We start from the raw sequence: 12375 nt of genomic DNA on the forward strand, positions 1-12375 counted from the left end.
CCCCTAGACTTCTGAAGTGAAACAATTGCAAACACAAAAGTACAGTTTATCTTCCAATAGAAGAAGTAAATTTGCCAGGTGTTTAAAAGAGACCGGCGGTTGTGGGAGACCCGCTAGCATTCGCCTCACAGACACAAAGGTATATGTAGTATATGGTATTACCATAACCATTAAATCAGGTATGTTACACATCTACTGAACTTTCTTCCCAATGATGTCACAAGCAGTAACCATTGACTGTATAGGAGAGCTGGACTGAATGACCCCTCACGTTCCAAATAGGAAGTACCCGCTGGTTCTATTGAGAAATAATCAGCTGTTACCCAGTCATTCTATTTGTCAGGATAACCATTCTTGCTTTTTTTTAACACGTTTTTAATGTTCCTCTTTTTTCATGATATTTTTTCTGTAGTTTTGGTTACTAGAATTATAAACTGACCAATCTGATGCCTCAATAAAAGTACCGTAGGTGGTCTTGTGTTTAGCGTTCTGAGACGTTTGACAAATTTTGTTTAGCCAGTCTTCAATTGGGGTGTGGACTTCCAACAAGCCCAATCCTAATTGGCGAGAGTGGTGGCCTTAGAAACGACTCAGACCAACTCACTGCTCAGTGTTGTCATCTGACTCCAACATGGTGGTGTCTGTGTCACGAAAAAAATGGCGACTGAATTGACTTCATTTGGTTGGAGCCATGGGTGACATCACACTCCCTGTCCAACTCTCACATACAGTCTGTGGCACTGACCTGCAGCAGCCAAAACTGTGACTGAAAGTGCTCGTCCCCTGAGGAATGGAAGGAAATGCAATAAGCTCCTAACTCCCACATGAACATGTACATTACCGCATGAGATTGGATAAGATGCAATGATGTTAAGTACTGTAAATCTTCCAATAGTAGCTCTGGGGTTTATTCCAAAAATGAGTTGCACAGCCCAGTTTTTAAAGAGGAGACTGGCTCCAATTGGAGGCCGATGTCTATTTGCTGCAGCTTCTTTTCAAATGTGGCTTTATTGGAAACGGGTAAGAAACGTGCCACTACTAGAAGGTAAAGGATTACTGAGGCTAGATTACTACATTGAATAACCAGGTAGGCTGCTCCACCAGTGGGACCGTCACAATTTACTTTAACGTAAGATCATTTTACAAAAGAAGGAACATACTTAATGATTGGTTTAGATTTTGTTTTCAAGACAACAACTGCACTTGGGCTAAATTGTAATGAAATGCTCCACCAGTTTTCCTGTATTCAGAAAAATCTGAATTTATTGTACCCCGACAGACCTACAAAGTATCAGAAATCACTTCCAGTTCCTGATTGTACTTTTTTCTTTTTATCTTTGTTTTTTTTTATCTTTGTTTTCCCGCAATCGCTGGATTATCCTGGTCTGAATGTGCTCTTTATAAACTGTCTCTTCTTGGTTACATTTTGTCATTAATCGTCTTTCTCTGTGGGTTTTTGACAGGACTACCCCTCTATCGCTCATCTGGTCCAGAAATTAAACGACCACAACATCCAGACGATCTTTGCTGTAACTGAAGAGTTCCAGCCTGTTTACAAGGTAAACCGTCTTCACGGTTCTCTGACGGAACATTTTCATACATTTAACAGAGTCTGTGTCAACAAATGCATTTATTCCATGAATGGCATTTGCTGCAGGAACTGAAAAACCTTATTCCCAAATCAGCTGTTGGCACTCTATCCTCCAACTCCAGCAACGTGATCAAACTCATTCTAGATGCCTACAATGTAAGTAACCAGCATGTGCAATCTTCCACTGGTCCAACATTTTCCACCCTGAAATAAATCGAAAACCAAATCAGAGGAAGCACTTTCTAATTTATAAATTTTAGGTCAAAATCTGAAAGACCAATTAAATCACATACTGAACATTTTTACTATAAAGTTGTATAATATGACACAATCTGTCTGGAGACTAGAAATATGGAAATGTCTGTGTTTCATCAGCTTAGGTTTCCAAATATTCATTTTTTTGTATTTGTAGTCTCTGTCATCTGAAGTCACTCTGGAACATGGCAAGCTCCCAGACGGAGTCAGCATCCAATACAAGTCCTTCTGCAAGAACGGCGTGACGCAAACCGGCGAGGACGGCAGGAGATGTTTCAACATTTCCATCGGAGACGAGGTAATCTTCTTCAGGACGTCTTATGGAAGGAGGAAAGATCAGGGAGGGATGAATGTTGAACCTGTTCACAGGTTGGGAACATCTGAAGTGCTAGAGGGATCAGCTGTGTTTGTTCTGATTTTTTATAAACAGGAAATCTATGCTACTATGTCCTGTAACTTAACAACTGCATTTGCTTTCACAGAGAAGAAATCGAGATAAAAACAAGTCTGAGAGTCATTGCTGTATGGAGAATACTACGGAAGCCTTCCAGGCTCACTTTATTGACGCTTTGATTTGCTGACCTTATGAACTTTCCTCTGGCCTCCAGGTCAACTTCCACATTTCTATAGAATCCCAGAAGTGTCTTTCAAAAGACGAAATAATCAAAATCAAACCGCTGGGCTTTAATGAGGAGTTGGTGATCAACCTGAAGTTCATCTGCGACTGTCAGTGCTCCTCGGGTGGCGAGGCCAACAGCAAGAAATGCTTCGACGGCAACGGGACCTTCGAGTGTGGAGCGTGCAAGTAAGTCGCATGGAAATATGTTTGAAAAAAAGCCACAATTCCTCAGTACTTTTAATGCAGAAGCTCATTTTAAATGCAATGTTCCCTCATCGATCGCGGGGGGAGTTTCTAAAAATAACCAGTGTTTCTATGGCGTGGAGAAGATTCATTGATTGAGAAGGTCTACAGCCAATCAGGACACAGAACAAAGTGAAAAACAAAACGCAAGCAAAATTACAATGAAAATTCTGCAAACTGTAAACGGTGATATAGTGAGGGAACACTGTATGACACTAGCTGAATGATGGAGTGATAGATAGATAGATAGATAGATAGATAGATAGATAGATAGATAGATAGATAGACAGACACCATGGTCTGGGTGAATACTCGATTCTGATTGGCTGCTGGGTGTGGATTAAAAAGTGATATACCACAGGATAACCGCACGGTGAAAAAAGAAGTTCCGGTCACCTAGCTTAAATGTTCTGTATCACTGCGCCGGCTTCTTTAAAACAACCTTTTGCTTCATAATTTGGACAAAAAAAAAGCGGTAAGAGGTGAGCTTTCTCTCTGAACTGATGCTTTATTCAACCCATCGGAAAGATCAGCATATATAAATCGCCGAATGTTGACGGAGGTGGTGCTGCGCAACGCGGACTATATGTTACATGAAAATAGTTCCAAATCGGAAAAAAAACAAAATTAAGGACTAAAAACTGGTTACTATTTCTTTCTTTTGCGAGTGACCATGGTATAAGCGGGTTAATGGCCGACGAAGTGTGCATTATCACTTTTTAACACACTTCGCGGAAGCAACCGTCCGACGCGACAGGCTTCCAATTCTGTCTAATTAATTCTGTTACTGTGTATATTTCTATAAGTAGATGCCAATTTGACTTCTAAAGCAATATATTCAATTCCTTTTATTACAAGTCTAAACATTGTATAAAAGGAAAAAAACAAAACCTTAAATGCTCGAGTCACCTCATCAGAGCCCAAGCTTCAGCATACGGTTGCAGCTGTTATCATCACTGCTGCAGACTGACTGCACAGTACATTTACTGCCCAGGAGCCTCCTTCACTTTGCTGCTCATTTTAGCTTATTTATGCTTTAAAAAGACCAAGTCACTCCTATAATGTAACAAATGTATATGTGTTATAAAGACCATTGGGAAGGAATGGAAGGCTGAGACTCTGTGAGTGAAGCCAAAATGTTTTCTGAACAAAGCCAACATTCATGTCTTTTGGAATGAGGGCTTCTCTGATCATAAATGTTGTTCACCTTTCGACCAACACTGAATTTTAGCATATTGCACACCCTGGGAAGCAAACCCAGGGTTTCCTGCATGACAGTCCTGCACCCAGCCAAGCTATCCAGCCGCCACTTTCTCTAAGGTTAATAAATGGAACAAAAGATGATGGAGATCCTTCCAGACTAAGCTGAACTTGTGTAAAACGTGTCTAACTGGCCGTCCTCTGTGTTCTGTCAGGTGCAATGAGGGGCGCATCGGGCGAGTCTGTGAATGCAGTAAAGATGAGGTTCGTACTGAGGACCTGGACGCCAACTGCAGAAAAGACAACGGCACTGACATCTGCAGCAACAACGGCGACTGCGTCTGCGGGACCTGCGAATGCAAGAAGCGAGAAAACCCTGCAGAAGTCTACAGCGGCAAGTACTGCGAATGCGACAACTTCAACTGTGACCGCTCCAACAACAAGCTGTGTGGAGGTGAGTTCTCAGAGAGCAAATCATCGGTCAAACGCACGTGCTCGTCCATTCTTATTCTGCCCGCTGGGTGCTGCCAGGTCACGGCCGCTGTGAATGCAGGAAATGCATCTGTGATGCAAACTACACCGGCAGCGCCTGCGACTGCTCTCTGGACACCACCCCCTGCCTCGCCAAGAACAGGCAGATCTGTAACGGCCGCGGCGAGTGCAAATGTGGAAGCTGCAGGTGCACCGGCTCCAAATTCCAAGGGCCCACCTGTGAGCTGTGTCCCACCTGTCCCGGCGTCTGTGCCGAGCACAAGTGAGTGATGGTCTTAGCTCCGACTTTGTCAGAAATATGATTGTAAAGCTTGTCTGTTGGCTGCAAATGTTTCAGAGCAAATACAACAGAAAAAATCAATCAACAGAGTAAGAAAGTCTGCCTTAATGCCAGAAACATGACAGAGAGAATTTGATGCAGCAAATGTGTTCTTCATGTAGGTCTTCTTCAAACAAGGGTTTTTGATTTATGACGTGATTCTCACAGCAGGGCCAGCCAGTTTTAATGTGAACTCTTGAACTCTCTCTGGAAAGCCACCTTTACAATGAATGCCATCTTTAAATGAACTGCAATACCAACAGCCCGGCCTTTACTCTGATCAAGTCACTCCCATTGGGGGGCAGTGGCTAAGGTGGTTGAGCCGGCAGGTTGGCCAATGATCGAAGGATCTGCGGTTCGATCCCCGCTCCCCTCAGTCAGCTGTCGTTGTGTCCTTGGGCAAGGCACCTCACCCTCGCTGCCTCCAGCGTGCCTCCCGGTGATGGTCAGAGGGGCAGTAGGTGTGGACTGGCAGCCACGCGTCCCTCAGTCTCCCCCAGGACAGCTGTGGCTACAACCATAGCTACCATCACCAAGTATGGATGAGGAGGGAACGAGCATCTGGAAAGGCGCAGAAAAATCCAATCCATAATAATGAATATCATTATTGTTTACGTTCTTTTGACTACCATAACTCTTTAACAGTTGACGTAAATAGCTTAATTATAATATTATATTAATATGCATCCATTTTTTCCCCTCCTCGTACTAATGCGGCCCAACAGTGTGGGTCACAGAGAGACAGAAGCAGCACTGAAAGTGGCCGTCACTCAGACGCAGCTCCTGCAGCAGACGGTGAAGCTCACCACACTGAGAGGCTCTGAAAGACCACATGAACTCAGACACGGGGACCTGATTAGATCTCCTCAAAAGAAAGAAACCTGATTTCTCAACATCATCTGCATCTTCCATAATGTAGCGATGAGGCTAAAATATTTTAACAGTAGCTCCTCCTACTTGCGGCTGAAGCGGTAGGTTTATGAACCCACTTTGGGACACGTGTCGAACAGGGAATTTGACCCACGTCAAAACAGAGGCAGAGGACGTGGACTTGATGCGCAGCATTATGAACGGGCCATGATGATCTTTAGTTTTAGCAGAACCTCCTGCGCCGCATTGATTGACAGAACCCGTCGCCATGCTCCTTTGTCCTCAGGGACTGCGTTCAATGTCGGGCTTTCCAGTCGGGCGACAAGAAGGACACCTGCGAGAAGGAATGCAGCAACTTCAACATGATCAAGGTGAAGGATCGGGACAAGCTGCCGCAGCCCACGGACCAGAGCTTCCCCCTGACCCACTGCAAGGAGAGGGACGCTAACGACTGCTGGTTCTACTTCACCTTCTCTGTCAGGAATGACACCAACGAGGTGGTGGTGGTGGAGCAGCTGGGTGAGGCGCAGCTGACACAAGCACTTGTCACATTATCATGTACCAAACAACAAGCTAAAAGCTGGACTTTTGTTTCGATTTTTGACTGAAACTGCTTTTGGATGTTTGTCTGGCTTAAGAATGCCCAGCGGGACCCGACATTATCCCCATCGTGGCCGGCGTGGTCGCAGGCATTGTGATGATCGGGCTGGCGCTGCTGCTCATCTGGAAACTGCTCATGATCATCCACGACCGCCGAGAGTTTGCCAAGTTTGAGAAGGAGAAGTTGAATGCCAAGTGGGACACGGTGAGTGGATTCAGACCTCAACAGGTTCCTCAGGTGATCCCTACCTGAGGAATTTCAGGCAGTCTTACCAAAGCTGCTCAGGAAGATGCTGCACTTTTCTTATTCTTCTATCATGAAGCACTGGACAGGCCTCCTCCCACACCCTGACATGAACATATTTCATCTAACATCCTATTTTGCACAGTTTACTGTATTAATCCACATTTTTTAACAGAACCCTTCTTGATTAGTTCAGTCAGCTCATGCAGTTTGAGTCCCTGTCGTCTCCCAGGCCTCCAGCGCTGCCCCTCGCTGTCCACAGGCAACAACTGCATGACCATAAAAGGCAAGGAAGCAGAGGAAGGAGGCCTGTGGGATGGCCGCTAATGCAAGCTTTGTATGAACCACAGGAAGTAACCACTGACGGCCCTAAAGAAGTGACATGCTATGAGGAAGCATTACCAAAACTGAAGATTTTCATTTAAACTAGAACAAGCCGACCAGCTGAAACGCATCACCTAAAAATACCTCAACAAAGACTTTTTAATGAAACTGTGTTGATAGAATGAAGTTAGTTTCATATTTAAACCTGATCTTGGAACTGGTTGTTGTATTTACTGTCAGAAACACCACAGAACCACGGTGTTGGTTCTTTCTGGAAGCCTCTGGAACAAACCTCGCTGTAGCAGCTGTGAGTGGACGACACAGCCCTGACTGTGGAAAAAGATCCGGAAATGACATTTAGAAACCAGCTGACAGGACCACTCATTGTTAGGCCCTTTATGCCTAAATATATATGAGTTGGAAAGCTTATTTATGTGAGATGAGATTTTAAAAAAGCACTAGAAGAAGCATGGAGGCCATATCTCCATAAAATCATCTTTGTCCTGGTCGTGTTTCTTACTGCTCCTTTACTCCATCTCCCATCTTTGGCCTGTTTCATTCTTTTTAGCTACATTTTGAGACCAAAGACAGAACTAACCATGCAGCTTTAGTTGGTGAAAAAAACAGACGAGTCGTAGCTTTTCCTGCTTCTCTGCATTTATTTCCCTTCACAGCTGCTCTGTTCAGACCTGTTTATTGACTTTGCTGCTTCAGTTCTGCACCAGAAATGCTGCAGGACTGAAAGCCCTCTGCTTTGATGAAAATGGTGTTTTGGTGTTTTTAACGGGTTCTGGCTGCATTATTCTGATGATGAAGGACATGTATGAAGACATTTAAACTGAAATGTTGACAAAAATCATTGCTGAAGTCTTGTTTTCTTACAGTTAAAACAGTGTTCACTTCAGAAACCTCAGTTTGTCATCATTCCTTCAGTAGATAACTTTGTCACAGTTTCAATAGAGCGGGGGGGTCAAACTCATTTTCACTGAGGGCCTCATCAGTATAGCGGCTGTCCTCAAAGGGCCAGATATAACTTATACATGTAACTAAATGTAAGGAAAAATAAATGTAACTACTCCTTAGTGTTAAATAACTCATTATTTATTTATTATAACTTTTTAATGTGACAATTCCAGTTGCATAGAAACATATGTTTTCTTGTTATTCTACCATAAATCCTTTTACATTTGATTCTGTCAGGTTAGGTCATATGGACAGTGTTTAAGTCCTAATGTATAGTTGACCAATCCCATATTTCAAGTCTGATTCCCCCTAGATATGAATAAATACACACCAATTTTTTTTTTTTTTTTTTAAGAAGTTATAACTGTTTATGTTCTGTGGGCCACATAAAATGAGTTTGACACGTGTGCAACAGAGTATTTCCACATTTTCCAACCCAACCTTTTTGTTTTGTGTCCAGTTTGATGAAAACCGATGCTGTACATCAGAACCTGCTTCACTCACTCCTGCTCCTCTTCTGTCCGGCTCCTTTTGTTTTCCAGGGGGAGAATCCCATTTACAAAAGTGCTGTAACAACAGTCGTCAACCCAAAGTACGAGGGCAAGTGATGGAGCCGTGCCGTCACTGAACAACACTGTGCTGTGGAGAAAGGGGGCGGGGTTTTCTACCATTATGCTCACTGTTTCATTGTATCTGTAGTCTGCAAATACGTTTTGCTACTCTTGTTTTACTAACTTGATTTCCTATGCATCTTTTGTGTACAGATGTTTGTGTGTGTGAAGCTTGAATGTGTTTTTGTAGATGTTCCTGCCATGCAGCAGGCTGAGTAACAAAAACAAAAGATGGAAGCCATCAGTTTTGTCCAGATGGACCAAGAGTTCTTTCCCAAGTATCATGTCTGGAGGGGTTAATCTGTGAATGTTTGGGGGGGAGCAGAGGGCCATGGGTCTATGATCTCCAGCCTGACCAAAGGTCTTTGTGTGTTTGTCAAAACGATGAATGAAATGATAATCTCTCTTCTAAACGTTGGATTAAAGTGTGTAGGAAGCCACATTACAGAATGTGGTTTAAGGCCGTCGCCTTTTTGGTTCTAAATCCAGTTGAACAATCTTTGTTTTGTTTTTTACATTCTTTTCTGTGTGAAAGGACTCCGTTTACACTCGATTTACTGTTTGGTTCCAGGTTTTACTCGCTTATTTTAAAGCCAACTCAGGTTTTTTATTCTCCTCAGCTTTACCAAATATCTGCCTTATTTGCTCACTAATTGTTGCTCAGTAAAATGTTTGTTTCTCTCGTGTATAATATGAATTGGGGACAATCTTTTTTTTTTTTTTTTTTTTTAGCCCATAGTAATTCCACCAAAGTCTTTAATGCCTCAATAAACCATTTGATGATGAGGAGACAGGAGTGATGATGATGATGATGATGAAAGATTTTTTCAAGTGCCTTTTAAGTTCAACACCTTAAAGCAACTATGTTCAGAAATATTTATTAAATAAACCTTCCAAACAATCAACTTCTATGTGGTTATAGTGTCACACTGTCACTGCTTCATCCGATTAGGGATTATAGATGAATATTTATAGATCACACTGGAAACTTTAGACATCTGGGTCAGACAAATGCAACTGTTGTTTTCCTCCAAATGTTACAATAGTCATTTTGTGATGGGGAAGTGAGTTTATGTGAAACGTAGAAATCATGTGAGAGGCTGTTTAGATGGCTGCAACAAATGTGCCAATAATCCGGTGTAATCATCAGAATAGGGGTAAAAAGATTCATCGATGAATCGGTTTCTGTTCATACGATCAAACCTGATTGATCTGTGAGAGCCAAGTAGGTACTCAAATTGACCTAAACCACCAAAAATATCATTTCAAAATGAGATAAATTGATCATCTGTACGGGAAAATACCATTTGATTGAGACACGGTAGGGTTGATTTAGCGTAAAGTATAAACAAAGTTCTGTAACGGTGAACAACACGCATGCGATGATCGTCCATCATTCTAGTCCAGTGTGTGGAAACACTTTGAATTAGCAAAGACATGTGACCATCCAGTGTCTAGAATGTTCTAATCTATTCCGTTAGTATCATTTTGATGTGTTAAAACATCAGTGGGCTAAACTTTATGAAAATAACGTGAATGGATTTGCCATTAGTTCTACCGTTTACCATTCATTTACTCTTTTGTTCACCTTTGACACTTGATTACCTTGAAATAAATCCAAAGAATCTGGAAAACTTCACCTGCACTGCTCAGTATTTATCTGATTCACAGTAGGTCAGTGAATAGGATTGTTCTAAATGAACCAACATCAAGTATAAACTGTTTCGTCAACTACAAATTATGATATGAATCACATTGTTTACAACTATTTAAAACAATTTTTGATGTAAAAGAACAGAAAAGAGTGGAGAAATTAGCTAAATTATTGAGATTATTGTCATATTTTGACAAATTATATCAGTTATCTGTTTAAATGATTTCTTGAAAAGTCAAAGCTCATCAGTCTATATGTGAATTTTTAGGACGGGGGCGTGGAAACGGGTTTAGTGATTTTTGGGGGAATTGTTGTGATACTTATTAAGAAAATGGCCATAGAAAGCGTAGATGAATTCGGATTTATTACGTTTAGGATGTGTAGAAAAGTTCTGGGCGACATCTGGCTGGACATCGGCGCCTTTCCAGCAGAAAAGCCCGTGAAAGTGAGGGCTTTTGTTGTGAAGGAGCCTGTGATGACGCCGCCAGCCAATCACGTTTCGTCCCATCCCCAGTGGAGCGCGACGCCACGAGCGGAGCCCTCTCCACAGGTGATTGGTGGCCTCGACTGTCCAATCAGGAGGCGCGTTTCACAGCAAAGTTGTTAACCCCCAACAGTAGCACTTTGCTTTGCTCCTCTAGTTTCAGCCTGCCAGATATCGACATACGGAGTTTCCACCGGGACACTGTCGCCTGTTTTGACCGAGTCGAGGCCCGCGGTGCCCCGGCTCCCTGTTTACCGGAACGCCGCGTGACCGTTTGGGTTTTATTTCGGAGCCAAGTGGAAGAAGTACAGCGGCTAACGCTGATGTTAGTTGGCTCCTCTGGGGCTAGCTGCTGCTGCTGCTGCTGCTGCTGCTGCTGCTGCTGCTGCATCGGGTTGCCCTGTCCCTGTCTGTCGGATTTTTTCTCCCCTTTTTCCTCTGGGTTAACTTTGGAATCACAGGATTGTTACTGAACGCGGACAAACATGGGCCAAACGACCGACTTGGTGAGTATTTTCCCTTTTATTTTTATTAATTAATTAATTTAAGTTGAATCGATGGTCGCCCTAAAAAAGGGAAAAGGCCCACAGTGATTAGTGTTTTCTGGCATCACACGCCATCAAATTCCTGCCTGGTCAGCTGGACTCAGATCTGCCCCAAACTCACTAGTTTCCACTCACTTTTCAGCTCTAAAGCCACAATCCCTGCATGAGATGGATTTAAGCCAAACTACTAGTTTCCACGTTTAAAGGGGAGGGCAAAAATGTCGGCAGTTGAATTTTCTTTTGAGGCAACATCAGCAGGAGATGAGGAGGAGCAGAGCAGAGGATTCTCTTTTCAGTCGACGGCTTTGTGAGCAGTTCCAGCAGCAACGTTTGTGGTTCTAGGTGTGTTTGTGTGGCCGAGCCGCTGAACAGTGCCAGACTGCCTCTGTGGCCCGCCTGGGAACTGCCTGGCCTGCTTGGGTTTGGATCCTCTGAGCTCTGCCACAGTCAGTCACGAGCCTTAGCAGAGACGGTGATCTGCCTCTAACGCTCGTGCGTGTTCATGGAGAGAACAGCTTGTGTCACGCGCCTGTCATCGGCCAGGTTAGCAGCAGAACAGTTAGCTCGGCTTCCCGTCCTTTCACGATTGTGTGAACGCTGCCTATTGTGGTGCAAGCCCCGCCCACCGAGCACTGTCCTGCGTCAGCTCCGAGCACGTGAGGGGTGCAGGTTCTGGGTTTCATGTCCCTTCCTGCAATGATTCTGATGTTTGGATGTGCTTGTCTACGTGTTCTGTTTGTGTTTATATTCAATAAAGTTTTTAAGGTGCTGGATGGATTCCAGAGCATCGTGCTTTTTAAAGACCCACTCCAAAAAAAAAATAATGCATGTTTAGTGTTTTAACACGATCATGTTTCTGATGATAAATGACCCATTCAAAGAAAATGGAACTTATCATCACATTTCTGAAATGTTCTTTATTCAAATTATTGGGAATCAGGACCAGACAAAAAAGAGCTTATTTGTGACGTCGCTGACACACTGGGTGGTCCTCAAGCTGCTCCCCTCCATTCTGATGCATCACTAGTACACAAATGTTGTGGGTCTGTTTTCCTCGTCTGAGCTGGAATCCGACTCTCAACTGTACGGCTGGAAAAGCTCCAATAAGGTCATGATTTTAGTTGCATTGCTAATGCTAAGTTGGGGGTGTGCGGGAGAGCATGTAAACAGAGAGCTCTCAGCATCGGGGACAGGAATAGGGGCGGGGTTGCTCAGAGCTGAGTTTCTAATCGACCTCTGCCACTCTGCTGAAACTGGCAAACGACACAGGCTTCCTCATAATGAAGAGACCACTGAGAGCGCTTTGGAAATGGATTCAAAGATGGTATTAAAACATATTCGGTAATAAAAAATGCTGCTTT

At 43.3% G+C, this 12375-nt stretch overlaps 2 protein-coding genes across 3 annotated transcripts in view; both read left to right on the plus strand.

Moving 5' to 3' along the window:
• LOC101154978 (integrin beta-1) overlaps positions 1-9236 on the plus strand; it is a 29636-nt gene extending 20400 nt beyond the window's left edge. For both annotated transcript variants that reach the window (XM_004078555.4, XM_011485950.3), the window contains exons 8-16: positions 1464-1559; positions 1658-1747; positions 2004-2144; positions 2455-2651; positions 4124-4362; positions 4440-4662; positions 5876-6108; positions 6228-6394; positions 8263-9236. In XM_004078555.4, the coding sequence (XP_004078603.1) occupies positions 1464-1559; positions 1658-1747; positions 2004-2144; positions 2455-2651; positions 4124-4362; positions 4440-4662; positions 5876-6108; positions 6228-6394; positions 8263-8328 (1452 nt within the window). In that variant the 3' untranslated portion in view covers positions 8329-9236. The remainder of the gene's footprint in view (positions 1-1463; positions 1560-1657; positions 1748-2003; positions 2145-2454; positions 2652-4123; positions 4363-4439; positions 4663-5875; positions 6109-6227; positions 6395-8262) is intronic.
• A 1371-nt stretch (positions 9237-10607) lies between these two features.
• The window catches only part of LOC101175681 (enhancer of polycomb homolog 1), a 30882-nt gene continuing 29114 nt past the window's right edge, over positions 10608-12375 (plus strand). Inside the window, exon 1 of the mRNA XM_023965223.1 lies at positions 10608-10975. The gene's annotated coding sequence lies outside the window, so the exon portion shown is untranslated. The remainder of the gene's footprint in view (positions 10976-12375) is intronic.

This window comes from Oryzias latipes, chromosome 17 (assembly GCF_002234675.1).
Source record: "Oryzias latipes chromosome 17, ASM223467v1".
Lineage (NCBI taxonomy): Eukaryota > Metazoa > Chordata > Actinopteri > Beloniformes > Adrianichthyidae > Oryzias > Oryzias latipes.